This window comes from Hippocampus comes, unplaced genomic scaffold (assembly GCF_001891065.2).
Source record: "Hippocampus comes isolate QL1 unplaced genomic scaffold, H_comes_QL1_v1.1 scaffold256, whole genome shotgun sequence".
In the NCBI taxonomy this organism is placed as follows: Eukaryota; Metazoa; Chordata; class Actinopteri; order Syngnathiformes; family Syngnathidae; genus Hippocampus; species Hippocampus comes.
This window is the reverse complement of record NW_017806249.1, coordinates 636,095-657,160: the sequence shown is the minus strand read 5'-3', so window position 1 is coordinate 657,160 and position 21,066 is coordinate 636,095. Positions and strand designations below refer to the sequence as shown.

At 44.6% G+C, this 21,066-nt stretch overlaps 1 protein-coding gene across 1 annotated transcript; it reads left to right on the top strand.

The window, feature by feature from the left end:
- The first annotated feature begins 1,848 nt into the window (after positions 1-1,848).
- On the top strand, positions 1,849-16,936 carry nalf1a (NALCN channel auxiliary factor 1a). The gene is made up of 3 exons (XM_019857429.1): positions 1,849-3,142; positions 11,302-11,473; positions 12,538-16,936. Exons 1-3 carry the CDS (start codon positions 2,453-2,455, stop codon positions 12,825-12,827), a joined length of 1,152 nt encoding a protein of 383 aa, XP_019712988.1. The 5' UTR covers positions 1,849-2,452; the 3' UTR covers positions 12,828-16,936.
- Positions 16,937-21,066: the final 4,130 nt, after the last annotated feature.

Genomic DNA, 21,066 nt, shown 5'->3' with positions numbered 1-21,066 from the left:
CCCCCCCCAAAAAAGAGAGAGAGAGAGAGAGAGAGAGACCTCATGTGATAGTCTGAATCTGAGTGTGAATGGTTGTCTGTCCCTTGTGATCATCTGGCGACCAATCCAGGGCGTAGTCCACTTCTGGTGCAGCAGTTGAGTTGATCTTTTTTCACGTCCAACAGGTGGCAAACCTTTTTCTGACACAGCAGCATTTTTGAAAACAGTAATCCGTTGCCCTTTATGACATCTCAGATGGATTACTTGAATGTACTTTACTTTGGAGTCAGCCAGCCCTTCCTCAAATGTCTTTAAACTATAAAACTGAAGCTAGAGACACACTGTTACGTAGGATTTACAGGTGGTTTCCTGATTTAAGTGTGAATTGCGTTTTTATTGGTTAAACGGTATCGATTGGGCTTGGTTCATCAAACGGTTTGGACTTTGTTGGTGCTTTCACTTGTCACTATTTGTACTTGATTTTACTCATCTGAAAGTGCTCGAAACACATTTAGGATCATTGTTATTTTAGAATTCCACTTTTTTGTTTTTCAATTACTTGATGGTTTCTTTTCTGAGCTGTTCAAATTCAGTTGAGTTGAGAGGGAGCGGGCATTAATAAATAACTCCTGAAGATCCAGTGGACTGCAACAAGGATTCTCGTGAATCTTTTGGATCCTGCGCCTTCTCAATTACAATTGCCGCCCCCACAAATGTTACATTTTTTTTTTAAATCAGAAATGCAAGTAACTTTTCTAAATGATTTTGTTTGTGCTGATTCCGAGTATGCCCTCGTTTTTCTCTAGCACATCAGGTTTAATAATAATAATAATAATGAAAAAAAAACCAATAACAACAACAATAACACCTGGCGTGGTAGAAAAAAAAATCAATGTCAAAAATTCGGGAACACATTGAATCATCTCAGATTCAAATTTGCTGTTGACCACTGTTATGATTATAGTCTGGGATCTTTATTAGGATTGCTTCGCCTCAATGTGTTTACCATCACTGTTATTCTCTCAAGAGTTTGTAGCTTTCTTCTGACAAACGTTGGTTCAATGCCTCGTCATCGGCTTTTGGTGGTCCATTGTATCTGAAAGTAACATGAAAACCCCTCGAACAGCAAACAAATTGAAGACACTCGGTTGATATTCGTCAACCAGTCTACTTTCTGTGCATTGTTTCAGTGTCGTTATTATTATTAGGCTACTCATAATTTCCTCGGTGCACACTCAATGTATGCCTATAAAGTTGACTGTGTTAATTGCAAATTTGATATCGCAATCTTCACATTTCAGTGGAAATTGTCTGTTTTGGACTTGACTCACCTCAAGTGGAGGAGAGGGATGCGGCGACTGCGGTGCGCGGCATAACGTCAGAGCTGGAGATGTCTTTATCAATTGTGCAAGAGTGAGGAGCGTCGCCACCGGATGCGGTGGAGAGTGGCTTTTCAATGTAATAGATCTCATCCGCGCAGCCCTTCGCCTTCGATGTAAAGTGAACTTCCGGTTGACATGTAAACACGATGACAACATTGAACAAATTATCAGGTTTTACAACCACTACTACCACTACGAGTTCGACTACTACTAATATGTAATGTCGTATTTATTAGAAATATTTATGAATTAAGTGTTAGGTTCAGTACCAGGTGGAATTTTTAAGTGAAACGTCAACGCTGTTCATTACAACGAATGGCAAAATCATATGAGGCAAGCGGCTAGAGTTCGCGTTGGGCTAAAAGTTAGGAGTCAAACTTTGGTCAAAATTAAAAACAAACAAATGAAAATATCTAAAAAAAAACGGTTGTGGTAGAAAAAAGTAACGACATTTCGAGAGACATAAAACCACCTCTGCAATTACAATTTTCGAACCGAGGGCAGCTTTTATTTTGTAGAAAATAGAACCGGAACCGGCAAGCCTTATTACCGCCAGCACGAGAGCTTCCAGCGAACACGCACAGTTCCTTGGCCAATATGGCGGCGACTTGACGACGGCAGCGGGATGAAGAGGGTGAGGGCTTGAAAAAGCAAAGAGGTCCGTCACAGGCTGTGGGCCTATCCGTCGACACCGAGCCCAGACCATGTTGGAAGACGACAGCTGCTGCAGCGTAGCGCGACCGAGGTGTCGGTGAGTGTGTGGATAACTATAGACGCGTTCGCGAGGCCCCGCAAGAGGGAGAGGAGGAGCGGAGCGGTGTGCGGCTCGTCTCGTCTCGGCTCGGCGCGGGGCTAGCACAGCGGCGGCTTCCCCCGGTCGGTCAGCCATGGAGGATTCGGCCCGGGCTTGCCAGCGTCTAATTTGCTACCCGGCCCACGCTCAGTCGGATGGGAATTAGCCGCGGAGGCCAAGGCCAGCCGGGACAAGCCACCAGCCGACACCTGAAGGGGGAGGAACGCGAAGCGGACCCCACGTCAATGACTGCTGCGGCAGAGGAGCCGCCACGGTGGAGTCGGCCGGTTCCCAAAATATGACCAGGGGTGCTGGGACGTGTTGGCACCAAGATGACGACGATGGCGGCTTCCAAATCTGGCTAGAACCCCCACGCGACAACCAAAAGCCATTCACCGACTCCGAGAGGGCGCAGAGATGGCGACTGTCCTTGGCATCCCTCTTGTTTCTCACCATCCTCCTCTCTGATCACCTGTGGTTCTGCGCCGAGGCCAAACTGGCCAGGACCCGGGACAAGTTGGGATCCTCCCGCCTCCTCTACCCCCGGACCCATTCAGCACATAGCAGCCTCAGAGAAAACCCACTCGCTATTTTTGTAGGAAACTCGAGCAAACATTTGTGGCGGCTGGAAACTTGCCACACGGACACTTTGTCAAACACCTGCTTGACTTTCGCCGACGCCGACCATTTGTGCAGGGGCCTCTCCGGTAAGGAGGGCACGCCGGCGGTCAACATGAGCGATTTGTACCTCTCCTTTTGTAACTCCTACTCGCTGCTGGATTTGTTCGGCGGCTCGACCAGTCCGGACAATTTGAACTGCAGCCTGGACGTGCTCGGCGACGTCGACGCGACCCGATGCAGCCTGTGCGTGCAGGCGTACCAGCGCTACGACCAGCACGCCCAGGAGAAGTACGACGACTTTGAGCTCCTCACGAGGAAATACGAGCCGACCGAGTATTCTGTACGGACGTGCATGGAGCAGTGCAAGGTAGGCGAGGGGATTTCGTGTGTGTGTGTGTGTGTGGGGGGGGGGCTTTGTGGTCCCCCTCCTCTTCCTGTCGCCATGGTGACAGATTCAAGGAGATGGACCGGCCTCATGTTCATTCATGTAGCTGCCTGTTGGCTCCATGCTAACGTGCACATGGAGGCCCTACTACACGACACCTCCTATCTGTGAATCGTTCGTGCGTTCCATTTTTTTTTTTACATTGGTATTTGCAAAATCATCAAAACCATAATGTTCGACGTTGATCCTCTCCATGGTCGCAGATAAGCTAGAGCCTATCGCTGATGACTTTGGGCGAGAGGCCATGGACACCCTGGACTGGCTGCCAGCTAGTCAATGGGCAGGTATAGTAGTTTCGTGAGTGACGAGTGACCCGAGCTCTGAGTTTTCTCGAGATATGAATCGTCGTACGACCAGTTTCTTTGACTTGCAAGCACAAACTTGAAATATCGAGTGCTGGATGGTGGCAGCAAACTCAACTCAACACAATAATCTGCACTTTGGCACAGATTGAAGAATTCTTCAAAAAGAGGCTTTAAGATGTGAAATGCATCACCAAATTAAACAGAAAACAATGAGACTTACACATTGCGCACTTCAAATAATGTCTTAGGCACTCTTAGGTTAATGCTAACACATCATCGAGACCACCGCAGGCTGGCTAACCATTACCACACCTGTTGCCGATTTATAATCCTGTAAGCGTCAGATATTTGAACACCAACGGCGGAGCTACACGTCATATCGTATATCACAATACTCCCTGGGATATACTGTTTGAATCGTCGTACGACCAGTTTCTTACTTTGACTTGCAAGCGCAAACTTAAAATATCGAGTGCTGGATGGTGGCAGCAAACTCAACTCAACACAATAATCTGCACTTTGGCACAGATTGAAGAATTCTTCAAAAAGAGGCTTTAAGATGTGAAATGCATCACCAAATTAAACAGAAAACAATGAGACTTACAAATTGTGCACTTCAAATAATGTCTTAGGCACGCAACCCCGCTCGGTTAATGCTAACACATCATCGAGACCACCGCAGTCTGGTTTACCATTCGCACACCTGTTGCCGATTTATAATCCTGGAAGCGTAAGATATTTGAACACCAACGACGGAGCTACACGTCATCTCGTACATCACAATCCTCACTGGGATATACTGTTAATCCTTTGAACTCTGATTGCACCTTGCTGAAGTACCGAGAGTAGTGGTTGACCTCTTTGTTTGTGTCTCTGACTGTTCCTGGAAGCTCCGTGGCCAAGGTGGCGGGCACAATGAGTCGAATTGAATTTGACATTTCTCTCAAGGCATCACTGTGCTCTATAGACAAACAATCATTCGCACCCACATTCCCGTGGCGAATTTAGAGTCTCCAATGAATGTCAAATGTATGCTTTCGGAATGGGCGAGCAAAATCACAGTCTAGATTCAAACCCGCCCCCTACTGTATCTACCCAACTTGGAAAAACAAAAAAAAAGTGACAAGATGATTTGTTATTTATTCCTTCATGTGATTTGTCTCATTTATGCCCCCACTTGTGGATTGGTATGGTGGTTCTCAAACTTTTTACATGGCATCGGCAAGCACCGATACCAAGTATCGGTAGCGGGCAGATACTGGCTTTATTTCAAGCCATTGGCTACTCCTGAAAGCTGCTGATAGAAGCTACCAAATAAGACAACATTTTTAAAAATGACATTGAGTAAGTCCTCCTCCAGTAGGCGGCGCTACACTGCGGCAGATTGCCACATCGGCGAATGATCGTGTGCGTCAGAAAAAAAAAATGGTCTATGTTGGCAATTATCTGTCAAAGTGGTATCGGTACTCTGTCGGCTGAGTACGCAAGGATGAATACTCGTACCGGTTTTGGGTGGAAAATAAGTGGTACTGAACGTCCATACTTGATACAAGAAGTATCACTTCCAAAAATACTTTGGTCTCCAAGTACCAACATACTGACCGCCATTTAAATACAGAAACATAGCAGGTATTCCTTAAACGCGGAGGAACTATTTCCCCCGTTTGCTGTTTGATTGCAAGCGGCAAGAACGAAAACTGCACGGATGACGTTGCACCGTTTTGCCTGAACCACTTTGAGCACCCGAAAGCCGCGTTGTTGGACTGATCAAGCGCATTGGCCACCGCCAGGTGTTCGCCGGGCCCGCGCCTCTCCACATGGAGAATGAGTCGTTGAAGTCAAGAGGTGGTTTGGCGGCCTAATGTGGCGGAAGGCTCTTGTTTGCTCATCGTAGCCAGACGCACTAAAAAGGCTCTCGACCGGCTCCATTTGATCGCTGGCCGCGCTTTAGAATACGCTTGAGGGGCTCCGACTTCAAACTGCCGCGCACGTGCGCGGCGTACAGTAGAAGTGAGTGTCAATACAGAATTGGCTTCACGTGCTTCGCTTTGAACGTTGCGTGTAGTCCATATTGATGGTTGTACATCTGTTCCCAACGTGTCAAAAAACATGGTACCCCCAGCTTTTTTTTCTCCCTTTCTGTCAGGGGTTTTTCTCGGACAAAGTTAAACAAATGACTCGACACACAGGGAAGATTGTCTTTTGACAGCGGAAGAGGATCTCTGAGGGCAAACGACGGTTGTTGCCACGTGGTCACTCTTAGAGTTCCTTGTCCTCCAGTCGGAATTTTATTGTTTACGTTTGTAAAATACAAGAAAAACACTGCCCCCAATATTTGCATACCACGCCCCCGGTCCGGCCCCTCAATAGTGATCTGATTACTAATGATGGGAAAACGAAGCTTCATGAAGCACCCGTGATACTTTTTGACACCTCTAAATGGTGCTCTTGGTTTAAATATAAAGGTTCGTGCAATGGAACTGTATTAAAATTCCATTGAATCTTTAAACCAAGAGTGCCCTCTTGAGGAGTCAAAAACGTACACAAGTGCTTCACGAAGCTTCACTTGTCCACCACTACTGATTACCTTGGTTTAAGCTTTAAACCACAGATACGTTGACACCTTTCAGTCAGGTCTACAACGAATCAGCAAGTTGCAGACTTCAGAGATGACAAATGTCCGCTTGGGCGCGACAGCCGTTCCCAACCCGTCTTTTGATGTTCAACAACGCTTCGTTCCCAAATTGTTTATTCCCACTTTGTGACCGAGTCCAGCCTTCTTCCATCTGTTCGCCCCCTTACTTCGACGTGATAACCGTGGACTTCAAAAGCCCTCCGCCCAAACGGCCGACACCTTTGCGCGCAGGCGTTTGGGGGCATTGAATACGCACCCAAACGTCTAGACCTGCCCAAATTAAATGAAACTTTAAACATGATACCATTTTGCTCGTCGATTTCTCTAGCACCTTCCCACCCGGAGGGAGTCAAGAGCTGAGTAACTGAGCGGCGCTGTCGTCGTCGGTGAATGGTGATGCCAGACTCCATTCACAGAAGCCCCAGCCAATCCCAGATGGCCTCTATTCACCCAAACACTGACAGGGAGGCGGCACATACAGATCAAAAATCCCACAAAGCCATCTGCTTGCATGTAAAAAAACCGAACCCAAATGCGTTTGGATGCCCACACCGCATGCTCTTGTGAACTGCCACTTCGTCTCTCTCTCTCTCTCTCTCTCTCTCTCTCTCTCTCTCTCTCTCTCTCTCTCTCTCTCTCTCTCTCTCTCTCTCTCTCCCCCCGTCATTCCTTCGACGCTCGCGTACTCTTTCTTGAGTCATGTGTCGATAGAACCTTGAAGTAGGCGCCGTGTCATCATCTCATCGTGTATTCATGTTGGTCGCTTTCGCCATCCCAAAAGGTACAATGCGGGTTTTCCTTTAATGCGTACTGATTTTTAAAAAATATCACAAATCACTTCATGCACGTTAAGTACCAAAGCTTCGTTTGTCCTGAGCTGCGTCAAGGAGTTATTATTTTTTTTCCTTCAAGGTCACAAAAAATGGGCGCAGATGTTTTAGGGCCGCCGGCACACCGCTTGATGCTTACGAATCCAGCGAGGACGCGACCATCACCCCCCACCAAAAAATTGACAGTTGGCCACCCACCCACGCACATCGGGCGTTTTAACATAAGGACTCCTTGCAATGTGAATCGTGCGCGCTTGTATCGCGTTCTCGGGCTCATCGTGCAAAGTGTTGAACTGTGTTGCTTTTTTTTTTTTTTTTTTAAATCGTCAAGGTGGACGCAGGTTGCTACAAAAAGAGGACCTGGCTGAGAGTCAAGACAAAAGAATGGGGACGTATTTAAAGGTGGAGCTGGCTCCTTAAAAATTGCCTCTATTGATGGTGCCCCCTAAAAAGAACTCAGCCGTGAGCTATTCATTCATCCAATTTAGTTTGAAGTTCCATTCTGAAAAATAAAAAAAGCACCAGCTGCATCTCACTTTGAAAAAAAATTTTTGCTAGTGTTTTTTGAAGCCATTTTTCCTTTGATATAAATTTGGAAATGATGATATTTGAGCATGTAAAAAAATATATATCAGAAGTTCGCGGCCCGTTGGTGCAATGGTTAGCACGTCGACCTCACAGTGCAGAGGTCGTGGATTCGATCCCAGCTCCGGCCTTCCTGTGTGGAGTTTGCATGTTCGCCCTGGCCTGTGTGGCTTTTCTCCGGGTACTCCGGTTTCCTCCCACATTCCAAGATCATGCATGGCAGGCTGATTGAACGCTCAAAATTGTCCCTGGGTGTGAGTGTGAGCGCGGATGGTTGTTCGTCTGTTTATGCCTTGTGATTGGCTGGCAAGCAGTTCAGGGTGTCCCCCGCCTACTGCCCGAAGACGGCTGGGACAGGCTCCAGCACCCCCCGCCACCCATGTGAGGATAAAGCGGATCGGAAAATGGATGGATGGATGGATGGATAAATCTGATCAATAGATGAGGGCGATGCTTTTCATGATTTGAATGTGTGGGAAGATGCAATAGGATAAAGCGGTGGCAACAATAACAACAACAATAACAACAACAAAAAATTGTGTTTAGTGTTCAAGAATAACGTTTTCAATGTGATGGGATGAAGAGGCTTGATGATAGTTTTGAGTCGTTGAGTTTTGGTAGATGAATCAATATCATGTTTTGAAATCAATCAATATTCATTCAAACTTGTTCACTGTACATAAAGATTATATGCAAGTGTGGGTGCGTGTGTGTGTGTGTGTGTGTGTGTGTGTGTGTGTGTGTGCGTGCGTGCGTGTGTGTGTGGTCCTCCATTATTCACTGAAAATCTTGTCTAGTCGCTTTACTTGTGCATAGGCCAAAGCAATAAAAGTAAGTACTTTGGCGTCATCTGGTGTATTCCTGGCGGTATTGTTGCGTTTAATTCATCGATAGTGTTTTTGTCTCCTTTTGAAATGTCCTGTTTTTCTTGGCAGTCCTTGACGACGCCTCGTGCACCCTCCAAAATGCACGTGAAAGTCTTTCTGCTTCCCTGCCGACGTAGCTTCTCAAAGCTGGTCTTCGTCTACTTTGCTCTCACAACCTGTCATGTGTAAATGCCAGAGACTTGTGTCTCTTCAGACTCCATACATTCAATCTCAGGTACTTATTTATCATAGAGAGAGGGAGAGAGATTAGTTAAAAAAAAAAAAAAAGTCTGAAAATGGCTGGCACTGTATGATTTAATATTAATTGTGTAATGCACAGGTGTCAAAGTCAAGGCCCAGGGCCCAGATCTGGTCCGCCACATCATTTGACGTGGCCCCGCGAAAGCAAATCAAGCATGTCAACTTCCATGATGCTTGCTAAAGTTTGAACCAAAATCTCAAATTGTCATATGTAATCCATGATGACGTAGAGATATGCCAAGCATTTTCCCGTTTCCAAACCCCTTCTTACATTCACGTAAACACAGTTGAAACACGTCATTATCCTTGACTTCTGATTTCAAAACTAGGTGTCCGTCAGTTTGTTGTGTGCTTTGTATGTAATATGTGGAGGCAATTAAACATTGATATCGTTTCACAAAATTCACAGTCAGAACGGTCCTCAAAGGGAAACCGTAACTCCAACGTGGCCTGCGACAAAAATGAGTTTGACACCCCTGGTGTCAAGTGTCACTACCTGTTTGCCCCCATGTGTAACGTCACATCATTTTGTGCTCGTGTGTTGTTCAGACCCGTACGCGAGCTAAAACTCCTGCGAACCTCATTCGAAGGTGGTTTGTATGTGTTGAATAATTTAACTACTGACTAGCAGTTGTTGTGTAACGCGGCTTGATGACTCTGGATGTGTACTGTACAAGCAAATTTATTGCATATATCGAAACCAGTGTGATTTTATTTTTTTGGGGTGGGGGGCAGGGTATCAGTGACTTGATCAACCACAGCCAATAGAGTGTGCGTGTTTCCCACTTTTTAAGGGACCAAAAGTAATGGGACAAATTAATCATGGTCAATCAAACTTTCAGGGCTCTGTGGCATAAAAACGGACACGTCTTCATTTTCACGCCGGGGCAAATGGAGTCGTGCGTGTCATCGCGTCTGAAGCAGTTCGGTGTGTTGCGATCGGGCTGGCGGCCCACCAAGCTCCAAGGTGACAGAGGATTTCTGAGTGCCAGGTCCCCATTCACAATGATCACACATTAGGCTGATCAAATCAGACCGCAGGCCTGCTTCCTGACTAACTCGATTTGCTCTCATACGCTTCCCTTTTCACGCCGCACGCGCACACGCACGTGTACACTTTTGCACTGTTGCACTTGTGCACACGAGCAGAAAAAAAAAAAAAAACAGCGGCGAGTGGGGCAGCACCTATTGAGCGCTGATGAAAAGCAGAGACTGGCGTTACCTTGGTAACTGCTGGCATACATTTTCAGGAGGACCCAGATTTTTCTGTCTGACTCGGAATTGTTTTGGTTCTATTTCCATCGCCGTGGCATCCCTGGACTTATGATCTCACCTCTCGCTGTCAGGAATGATGCCGCGACTGGATCCTCAGAGGGATGCCGAGGAGCGGCTCAAACTCCAGAAATGTGATGCAGCCGTTGAGGTGTCTCATTTATTGATTATTTTTGGGTCGGGATCACGATCCACATTCTGACATTGGCAGTTTACGACCACTAATAAAGCCGAGCAGCATGCGTGTGAACGCGATTGCATTTGAGATTTGGTTGCAATTGTAGGTTAGCGGGGAAATGTATATGCTTAGGCTTGGATTCTTAAAGTGACAGTCACTGGCCCAATATTCGTGTCTTTGAGGCGGCTTTCAACATTGGCCTAATTTTGTGATGAAGTGAAGTCATTCCCCCCCCATGTCAGTTCGATATTTATCCTGCATCGCGGTGGGTGCTGGAGCCTATCCCAGCTGTCTTCAGGCAAGAGGCGGAGGACACCCTCAACCGGTTGCCAGCCAATCGCAGGGCACACAGAGACCAACAACCGTACATTGCTCACACCCACAACGCGGGACAATTTTGAGTGTTCAATCAGCCTGCCATGAATGTTTTTGGAATGTGGGAGGAAACCACGCAGGCCCAAGGAGAGCATGCAAACTCCACACAGGGCGGAATTGGAATTGAACCCGGTACCTCTGCACTTTGAGGTCGACGCGCTAACCACTGGCCCACCGGGCCACCGCCTTTTTTATTATTATCATCATCATCAGGCAACTGCATGTACAATTCACCGATGGCACTCGCAAAGAATGGGAATCTGGAGGGCCGAAAGAAGCGTTTAAAACTGTACGCGTGAGCCACGATAGTTAATAGGCTGCAAAAGTGAGTCGCGTGCCTCCGCGTCAGGCTGTTGCTCATCTCGGCATGCATGTGTATATGCGTGCGCATGCGCACGTGCGCGGTTACGGGTCGATCGCGGGAGGTTGGTTGATCAGAAAGTAGATCTTCGGTCAAAAAAAAGTTTGGGCACTCCTGGGTTATATGAACAGCAAACTGATGTGAATGAGCTTGACTTCGATCTTGTCCAACACATTTGGGAAGAACGGAGATGTTGAGTCTCCCTCTCTGTCTTCCTCTTCCTCTTCCAACACCATTGAGGCTCTTCTGGATGAATGGGCACAGCATACTCCCAAATTCGAACAGAAAGTCTACCGAGACGAGCGGGGGCGACCGGGGACTTTCATTTTCTGTGGGCGTACCGCTCCGAGATTGTATCATCAACCAGCATGTTTTTTACCCTCTAATCACGACTTCTTCTCTGTCCCTTCCAGACGGCCTACAAGCCGTGGCTGTGTGCTCAGTATTTCCCCACCATGCGGCAGTCGTGTCAAAGAAAGGTATCGTGCCACCAGTACTGCTTGGAGGTCCAGCAGAGCTGCCCGTTCATCCTGCCGGACAACGACGACTTGATCCACGGCGGCAGCCCCAGTTTCATCTGCACGGGTTACTGTCCACTCTGTCTGGCTATTGCGGTCTTTCGCTTTTTTTTTTCATTGTAGGATATAATATTCGAGATCATATTTTGCAGTGTTTGCCAAGCTTTACTGAGCCAGAGCACCTGTTTTACATTAGAAAAAAAAGAATAATTAAAAAAAATATTTCCAAAAAAAATATAAATAAATTATTAGATACATTTAATTTTTTTTAACTTATTAATAATCGAAAAAAAATACTGCAAAGGGTTGAAGTATTTTTCCATTTTTTCACTGTCCAGCGATCGGAGTGCCGACGCTAGCGAGACTCGTCTCCACGCTCATCCACAATCATTTTTTTGGTGTACTTTGTTGATGTATGAAGTCGAGGTGAAGCGACTAGTCGATTAATTGAGAACTAAATAGATGATCAAATTAATCGGGAGTCGATTAATTGTTAAGATAATCTTGTTTAATTTTAAATTGTCCAAATCCTTGGAATTTCAGCCTCCTAACAGAAAAATATTTTCGGACGTCTGTCGACGTCCATACAAGCAGACTGATTGTCTGTGTGTCCTTTAAAAAAATAAGACACTCTTGCCTATTTTCTGACGTGTTACAGACCAAACCAGTAACTAAATAATATGTATGTTAGTGCAGTTTCTGCACTTTCAGTATGAAATATTGTCCTGTTTTACAATAAAGGGGGTTAATTTTTTTTCTCAATCCAATTCATCGCTTAATTGACAATATAATCAACCGATTAATCGATGATTCAAATCAGCGTTAGTTGCATCTCCGGCTATGAAGACTGTCATCTTGTCGGGCAGACATTTTGCTGCCCCACCGACCGTTCGAGTCTGGCAAGGGCAGCAGACCGGGCGAGTCGAAAGGCCCGTGTAATTTGGCGACGAAAACTCAATGAGCACCAGTAGGGTCGACTAATTTTCGCCGATTAATCGGTTAATCGTCGATTAGGTCGATTAATCGGTTCAGCCATTATTCGCCAATTGAACGTGGTAATCCGCTGTCGTGTTTTCAACGTCAAAAGATGTCTAAGATGTGTTTTTCTGGTCGGCGTCACTCCCGTTTCAGGACTCTCGAGAGAGCATCCATCAGAGAGCAAGGCGGAGTGCTGCGACGTCCGATGGGACTCCAACATGGACGGCCCCTCGGGCGAGACGCTAAAAAGGACTGCCTCCTCCTGCCGGCCCAAGGGGGCCTCGGTCACCTCCACCGCAACCCCGAGACTGTGCAGCGGGCGGCTGAAGATCTGCTTGCTGGCGCTCGTCCTCCTGCACACCGTCATCATCATCTCGGCCTCCCATAACTCCACTTTGGCGGGCGCGGCCGTCACCTTGTCACCGGAGAAGAGCGAGGATTGAATATCGGCATTGGCCGAGGCTTAAGGGGTTTATTGCTTTTGCAAATGTCACGGTCGGGGATATGGCCGGGATCACCCCCCCCCCCAAAAAAAAAAAACAAAAAACAAAAACACCCAGCACAGGATGCGGGAGGGCTTTTATTGAAGCTCGGAGTGGACTGGACCGCCCACTTAAAGAAGTGACCTCTTACCACTTAAAACCTGCTCATTGTTTCTATTCCAGCCATATGTTTCGGAGCATCTTGTGCCTCCACCTCTCCTCTCCTTCTGTTTGTTTGTTTTTTTTTTGTTTTTTTTTTTTTTTTTGCTGTGTTTCTGTGTCTGGATTGCACGTCGAAATGGACAGCGATATGAGGGTGCGCGCCCCTGCTTGTCTCTACATTCCATTTTTTGATCCTTTTGATGAATCCGCCCTGTTTCCTTTTCCTCTTCCTTTCGACCTTCCAATAACTCATCCCTCACTCGCGTGGTCCTTTCAAAGAATTCAGCTCGTCGATATTTTCTCAACTCTTCCCCTCCCTACATGCCTCAACAGTTTGGCCCCTCAAGTGCACTCAGATTTAAGATAACGGCGCCAGGCAGTGCGCGCCCCGGCGGTGTTAAATTTACCTCACGGATGGCAGTGGTGGCACTCAAGTGACAAAAGCGCTTCATGAACTTGTCATCCGTCGACATTGTCGGAATGAAAAAAAAAGGGGGGGGGGGAAGCTGAAAACTGGAAAGTGGTTGAAACCAAAACCCCGGGGCCTCATTTATCAACAAGGCATACACACCAAGTATTTGTTGAGCCATTTACATCACACACAAAATCAATCCTTATTCACGTGTGTGGGTTTATAATTCTCGCTCTACTTGCTACTGCGCATTGCTCTTATTTTGCCTCCTTTGCACTTTTACACGAGCAGTATTTACAATCATGTATTTGAACAAGGTATAATAAAGAGCTTAACAGCTGAGAACCTTTCCCGTCATTTAAGCGTAATCTCAAATCATCTTTGCCCACAAAATCGTAACATTTTACAGCCATCTCAAACTGCTTAGGTTAAACCTTTTCCCTTAAACAAAAAAAATGTTTTTCTCCCAATGGCAGTCTGTTACATTTCAAACAAATACAAAAATACAGTTGTGCCTTGCAATGCGAATGACCCAATTTATTTTTCCAGATATCGGCCGTTGTGTGGATGATTTTTTTTCTTTTAATTATGACTTGCCTGCAAAAAAAAAAAAAAAAAAATGGCGATACTAGTGCTGGATGGCGGCAGTGAAGTCAACTCAGCTCACTTCACAACAAGTAGCAGTTTGGCAGACAATCAACAATTGTTCTTCGTCGTCTTCAAGCTGTTTATTGCCACTCACTTAAGGTTTACTGTCAAACTAAACATAAAACAAAGAGAATTACTTGTACATTTAAAGCAACCGCATCACTTTGCCTTTAAGTCCACGATGTTTGCGTTAAATGCATCGAGGGAAATGTCATAGACGGACTAACGAATGGTATCGAAGTGGCAGGGTTTTAACGACTTAAGGAACGGCGATTTGAACACAAATGGTGCAGCAACACATCTAGGCAAACTCACAGGGGCTTGCCAAAGGATTCGGCCCCCTTGAAGTTTTTGACCTTTTGCCAACATTTTAGGCAGCAAACATATCGATGTAAAATTGGAATTTGTTGTGAAAAATCAACACCAAGTGGGACACCATTGTGAAGCGGTGCAAAATTCATATTATTCTGCCCCTTCAATGTCAGTGCAGACAACTCACTCCAGAAGTACACTGAGGATTTCGGAATGATCCGGTGTTGGGGGGAATTAAAATTTTATATCTTCCTCTTTGAAGCCCGAAATGTGACAAAAGAATGAAAAGTTCAAGGAGGCCTTTACTTTAGCAAGACAATGTATTCTTTATCCTCTGCGAAACACGGACTGTTATTACAGATCAATTTCTTTGTCCCGGAGGCTCCAAAATGCAGTCGTGCAGACTGCATTTTACTGCCCCCCGGTGGCCATATTGCACACACCGGCCGTAACCGCAAAGAATGAATCGTGACGCACCCTGTTTATTCTTTCCCTTCTCTTTAATGAGGTGATCACGATATCCTTTTATAAAGCGGCACGGTCACGGATTCGGATCGTATCGGAAGGCAGCACCGAACTCAATTGAGGTGACCAATATTCTTGAACCTTCAGAAAAAAAATCAGATGGCGGCTGATTTCTGGTCATGCCATGAATGTTTCTGTTCACCCCGACATGAAACATTTTCGAATCTCCGCGTCCCCCCTTCCAAACCTTTTTGTTCTTCTCCACTCAGGTTGATGATTGAGACCCCGCGTATTGAGTGCCTCTTTGCTGTACACCCGAGTCGAGCCAGCACTGGCAATGGAGCAATCTGATATTGATTTCCGAACGATTCCGAGAAAGGTGCGTCTTTTGCGACCTTTATGCCACCCTTAACAAACTGATGACCCGGGCAAGCAAAGGGCTCCATTCGCATCGGCATGTGAGGAGAATTCAAGGGCTAGACCCATCCCACCCGTGCTTCTGAGTGTGTGCGCTTGTGTGTTTTTTATTCTTATTTTGGCTTGTGGACATCTGATGTGTGTTATAAGTGCACAATGGAGACCGAGTTTGGAATCATGACATCATCAGTTCGCATCCTTTGAAGTGAGAAGCGCTGTCAGATTAGGCTGGCGAAGGACTGACCCGACCGCAATTTGCTAACGTCAACAATATGGTGATGTGAAAGGAGTTGGAGGGCTACGCTGAAAAGAAGGAAGGGAAATATAAGAGTAAAGTTTGAGACAGATGTCAATTTCCGGTCCTGTAGGTGCAGCTCTCTCTGCTGGATCTGGTCGCAAATTGGCTTTTAACTCGCAAATGTTTCTTCCATCTGCACCGTACATTTTGGAGATGCACCAAAACTGTGATCTTGCCCCTCCCTCCAAAAAACTTTGATTATCGATTGTGTAGTTTTGTTTCAATCCCGCTCACCAACAGAGAGCAACCACCCTGTCCCCCCCCCCCCCCAAAAAAAACCCCAAAAACCTTGTTTTATGAGACGAATAGAGTTATCCTTCAAGGAGACAAATCACAATGTCACAAAAAAAAACAAGGCGGAGGTTTTATTCCCGAGAAATGTATTCATTTCATACCATTGTAAACCACTGTAGCATTTTTCACAGTTTTATACTCTTGTTTCAAAATTGGGAGAATTAAAAAAAAAAAAACAACTGTACTTGAATAAGGACGAATGCACACTCTACTTAAAAGTTAAATACAACCGAACTGAATTCAACGAAAAGTACTGCACTGGACTAAATAAAATAAAATGAAATAAGGCAATGAGATTATGCACAGATAAGATTTAATTCAGTACGCTGAGGGGAAGCCCACGTTCTAAATTTGGAGAAACATCGATCGAGATTACACTGATTGACTGTTTCCTTATTTTACGACATCTCTCGGTCAGTTTTTTATTTTTTTTTTTTGCTTTTTATTGTGACCCCCAAAACTTTCTTACGCAAATTCATATCTGCACAGAATGGAAACAGAATCGTCTTGCAACACGATTGCCATTTTCTTCCTTTCCTTTTGGTTTTAAGATGCAACCAGCCGACTCCCGCGCGACATCTTTGCTCATTCAATTCATCTCCCAAAAACAATGATCATCATGTCTATCAAATCCATTCATTGACTTTTACTCTCCTGACCCTTGCACCCCCGCCGTTGTCTGAACCACCAACCCTTCCTGTCCCCTTTGCCTGAATATTAAGAAAATTCCCTGGAAGACAGCATATTCGTTCCCCTGATCTCGACCTGTTCGCATTGCGTGCATCTATGCGGACGATGCTTTCTGTTGTAAATATGCCCCCCCACCCCACCCCCCCTGCAAAAATGGCCTCCCGTTACCTTCTGAAGATTCACAGGTTGCCCTCCTCAAACCCTCTGTTTGAATCTCACTGTGATTTCTGTTTGCCTCCTCCGTTTTCGTCTGCTTTCGGAGATTGTTCTTGCCGCATTTTTACGTTGCCTACTGCAGTGGTGTGACTTGATGAGTAGGACTAAGTTGGATGTTTAAAAAGATGCGATGCAGAGGTCGTGGGGGGAAAAAAAACACAAAAAACCTACAAAAAACAACACTTGAATTATGAAAAGGGTTCGAATACAGACAAAAAAAAGATAACATTATCATATTGTCATACTAGAGATGCTTTAGTTTGCTATTTTCCTTTCTTTTCTACAAAAGACTTGATGAAATGAAATTATTTATAACAATGCGTCCCTCAAGTCATGATCTTTTATGGACGTGAAAAAAAATGTATTTATTAACATTTTGTTCGAAATAAAAAAATAAATATAAATTATGTTACACATTATTTTTGTTGTCTTTTTTTTGTGAGTGGTTGATTACGGGAAAGCGATGCCGGGATCGCACGTTTGATTTTAAAGCAACTTCTTTGAAAATGAAGCAAAACACATTTTGAAAAAAAATATGTGACTGTACCATCTAATCTGGTGTTTAAAAAAAGTTACATGTTTTGCTGCAAAATAGGAGTGAATTGGACTTATAAAACACATATATTGTAACCCTTACTAAGTGATAGGTGGGGGGGGGGGATAATTTTGATACAGGAGCACCTCTGTAAACATTTCTGATCACTTTTGTCGCGCCCCCATCTTCGGGGAGATTTTGATAACACTTTGCCGACACCAACTGACCCCCCTTTGTGGTTTATTGTTCGCACTACCGACTTTTAAGCAGGAGATGGCGCCCGAGGAATGGCTAACATTCAATAGGACGCGTTTCAAACCTTTTTTGAACCAAAGCGCCCATTCCCGTTGGAGAAAACCCCACACCACCCAACAGAAAAGTCACGATATGAGCGAACGCTGACATGAATGATGATCTTGCCTCAAATTACTCACCCCTTTATTCACTCAGTTTCTAACCTGTGCCTTGAAGCAAAACAGAACAGCTAACCTGCTGGTAAGTAGACGGACGACATCGCACTCTCAATTGAAACGTCACCAGAGCATGGCTGTGTCATTAATCCGTGCCACGGAACAGTCAATGAATGAGCTAGTCCCCCAATGATCACTTTAATTATGTCTGCATTTCCCCCACGTTGAATGTTTAATCAACGTATTTGTTGAAATGTCATTTATTACGAAATGTCACCCCACATAATATCTTCTCTTCGAGTGACACGTGGTGCAACCAGAGTTTTTGTCACCCCGGAAGTCTGTGCGAAGTATTTGCTAGCATTCAGCGGCGCAATCCGCCAACATTGCAAGGAACAAACACGATAAATTGAGTTGCTGATGTAAATTCTTAAAAATGACAAGAATGTCACACATATTGTTTAAGGAGTAGCCACATTATTACAAAAGATAATTATCTTTATGAAGGCATAAAATGTTCATTCCAGAATTGGAGGACAATATGCACCAATATTTTAAAAATGACCCATTGATTAACTTAGCATTTGCAGTATTTTTTTTTCAAGAAAAAAAACATAATATAGTTCAACATGTTATTCCATGCATTAATTGCTGATTGTTTGCTGTATTTTTTGCTGTCAGGGCAAAGCAACAAAAGTAATATTTTAGCATACTAGCTTGATTCTTTTAGGCTAGTATCATAGCAAATCGTATTGATTAGCCTCGTGTAAAGGTGGTTTGTTTGTGTTGAATAATTTACCTACATACAGTTTATGTAACATTGGTTCATGAATGTGTACATGCTAGAGGCCTGAAGTTGATGCTTAAGCGATGAAATATACAGCATTGTTTTAGCATATTAGCATGTTTCTTTTGGGCTATTATCCTAGCAAATCGTATTGATTAGCCTCGTGTAAAGGTTGTTTGTTTTGGTTGAGTAATTTACCCACATACAATTTATGTATTGTTGGTTCATGGATGTGTACATGCTGGATGCCTGAAGTTGATTCTTTATTATCCTTGCCCTTCTCTGTAAATTGATAGTAGCATATATATTATTTTACCCCATGCGTGATGTCACGTCAGTTTGTGCTAACGCGTTATTTCGGCTAGTATGCTAGCTAATACAATTGATGAGCCTCATGTGAAGGTGGTTTGTTGTTGTTCCATAATTGACCTACTGAAAACAGTTGTTTCATTCATATGATTGTATACATACTGGACGCATGAAGTTTCTGCTTTATGATCCTTGGAGTTTGAAGTGCTTTACTTGCTATCTTTTGGCAGCTATACGCAAGTATGTATTCCTTTTCGGGGAGCTAATCAATTATTCACTGATAGTCCAGCGTCCTATTGATACAATTTTTTTTATTGGACCCAGGCCTTGCACTGGTGTCTCAAAAGCTTTTTCCTTCCTTGTGTTTGTGTGCTCACAGTACTTAAATGAAACCAGTGCCGTCTGTAGTCCTACAGTGTGCTCATGCTCTAAATGAGATGCTAACACTCCACCCACGCGTCTTCCTGCTCGCTCTCCTCTCTAGCGAGTGTACATCACGGCATCTATATAACTCACAAACACGGTGGTGTCTCGACTCGAAGAAGAAGACAATACGTCGAGACAATAATTCTTTATTTATAGGAAGAAGACATTACGACTACGTCTACATAACAATTCTTTGTTTATAGTAAGAAGACATTCACGACTAAATAAAGATGCTTTCCCCTTTTTTACTTTAGGCCACAGGTGTCAAAGCCAAGGCCTGGGGGCCAGATCTGGCCCACCACACCATTTTATGTGGCCCCCACCATTCACCAGCTATTAAAACTCACTCTCTCATCATCTTGATTGGATGCTCTTAAATAAAAAAAAAAAAAAAACTGAAGTCTGAATGGTGGTCCAAATAGAAAAGGACTGAAATAAATGCCATGAGTGTAGTTTGAATTGTGGCAGGGGAGGGGCGGGTTACATTCCAAATAACTCTACACAGTTAATGTATAAACTTCTGGCAACAAAAGTGAGTCATTTGATGGTATTGTTTTATTTTGAGCGTGGGGGGGGCATTATTTTCTCAGTATTTTCTGACAGTTCGTGTCCCCTGTGGCACCATGATACCTCTCGCAGGTCAGTCTTGGTACTACACCAGACGTCGCGTTTTGGGGAGGAAACTTTGTGGTCGTTGGAAATACGGTCGTGCTTGTCGAGTGCTGTGTTGGTGATCCCAAGTCAGCAATGAAAGACATAAACGCACATTTGTTTTATGAGTGAAAGTTGTCTTTAAGAAAAGGAAAAAAAAAGTTTCTCCTGTTGATTTGTGTTGCGCCAAAGAACAAACATCAAGTGTTGACATACTATTAACATCCGTAAGGGACATGGAGCGCCTCGGGGCGCTGAAATATCTCCGAGTTGCCATCATCATTTTCTAGCATAGTTTGGAGGGCCTGTGTCATGACAAGGCGTATGATAAACGCGTGATTGATTCAGTATTTTCTTTTGGTGGTGGTGGGGTTGGAGGAGGGCATCCTAGATTTACGGTCTCTGACCGTTGTATTGTTCTTCCTTTGGATCTAAGACGAAATAACAAAAGCAAGAATAATAATAGCATGAAATGAAAACAGGAGAAATCAGGCACATGCATCCAGCCATCCATTACCCGAGCCTCTGATGCGACTTCTCCTCACCAGGGTTGCCGGCGTGCTGAGGCCTTTCCCAGCCATCGAGATGGGGGAGGTGGGGGGGGGGGGGAATTGCTGAACGTAGGAGCTTTTTATCATGAAAGCCAAATTCCTTTCATGTGTTCCAAAAGAGGCTGCTTGTTTATTCTGCCATCAGATCATATTATTAGTCATGGATGCCGGCCGGCTCAGCAATTTCAAACCATTTTTCAAATTGCTTTGAACACCGAAAGGGATGACGACTCATTCGGGAGCATTTAGCTTCTCATCCCAGCACAAAAATGAGGATGACAAAATTGCTTCGTAGTCTACATTGTTGCGGAAGCGCAATCCAGGGGCCTTAAACAGTGTACATTTCCTCCCGAGGAGGATTGTACAGTACACCGGGAAACTTGCCAGCTAAATAAAACACATTTGTCACATCATCCTTTTCATAAATTAATAATATATGACATTAGCATTCATCTCCATCCAGCTTTACCCACAAAAAAAAGCCCACAAGCTGTTTAATGCTCCTCCAAGTTGAAATTTTCAGTCAAACTAAACATAAAAATGAGAGAATTAAACATTTTGTGTTTAAAACGACCATATAACATGGACTCAGAGTCCACTAGCTTAATGCTAACACA

What these genes read in the sequence shown, in the direction of transcription:
- nalf1a (XM_019857429.1), top strand. Translation starts at nt 2,453, where the DNA reads ATGACCAGGGGTGCTGGGACGTGTTGGCACCAAGATGACGACGATGGC. An exon ending in CGTGCATGGAGCAGTGCAAG is followed by an intron (nt 3,143 to 11,301) that starts GTAGGCGAGGGG and finishes TGTCCCTTCCAG; the next exon opens with ACGGCCTACAAGCCGTGGCT. An exon ending in CCCCAGTTTCATCTGCACGG is followed by an intron (nt 11,474 to 12,537) that starts GTTACTGTCCAC and finishes CTCCCGTTTCAG; the next exon opens with GACTCTCGAGAGAGCATCCA.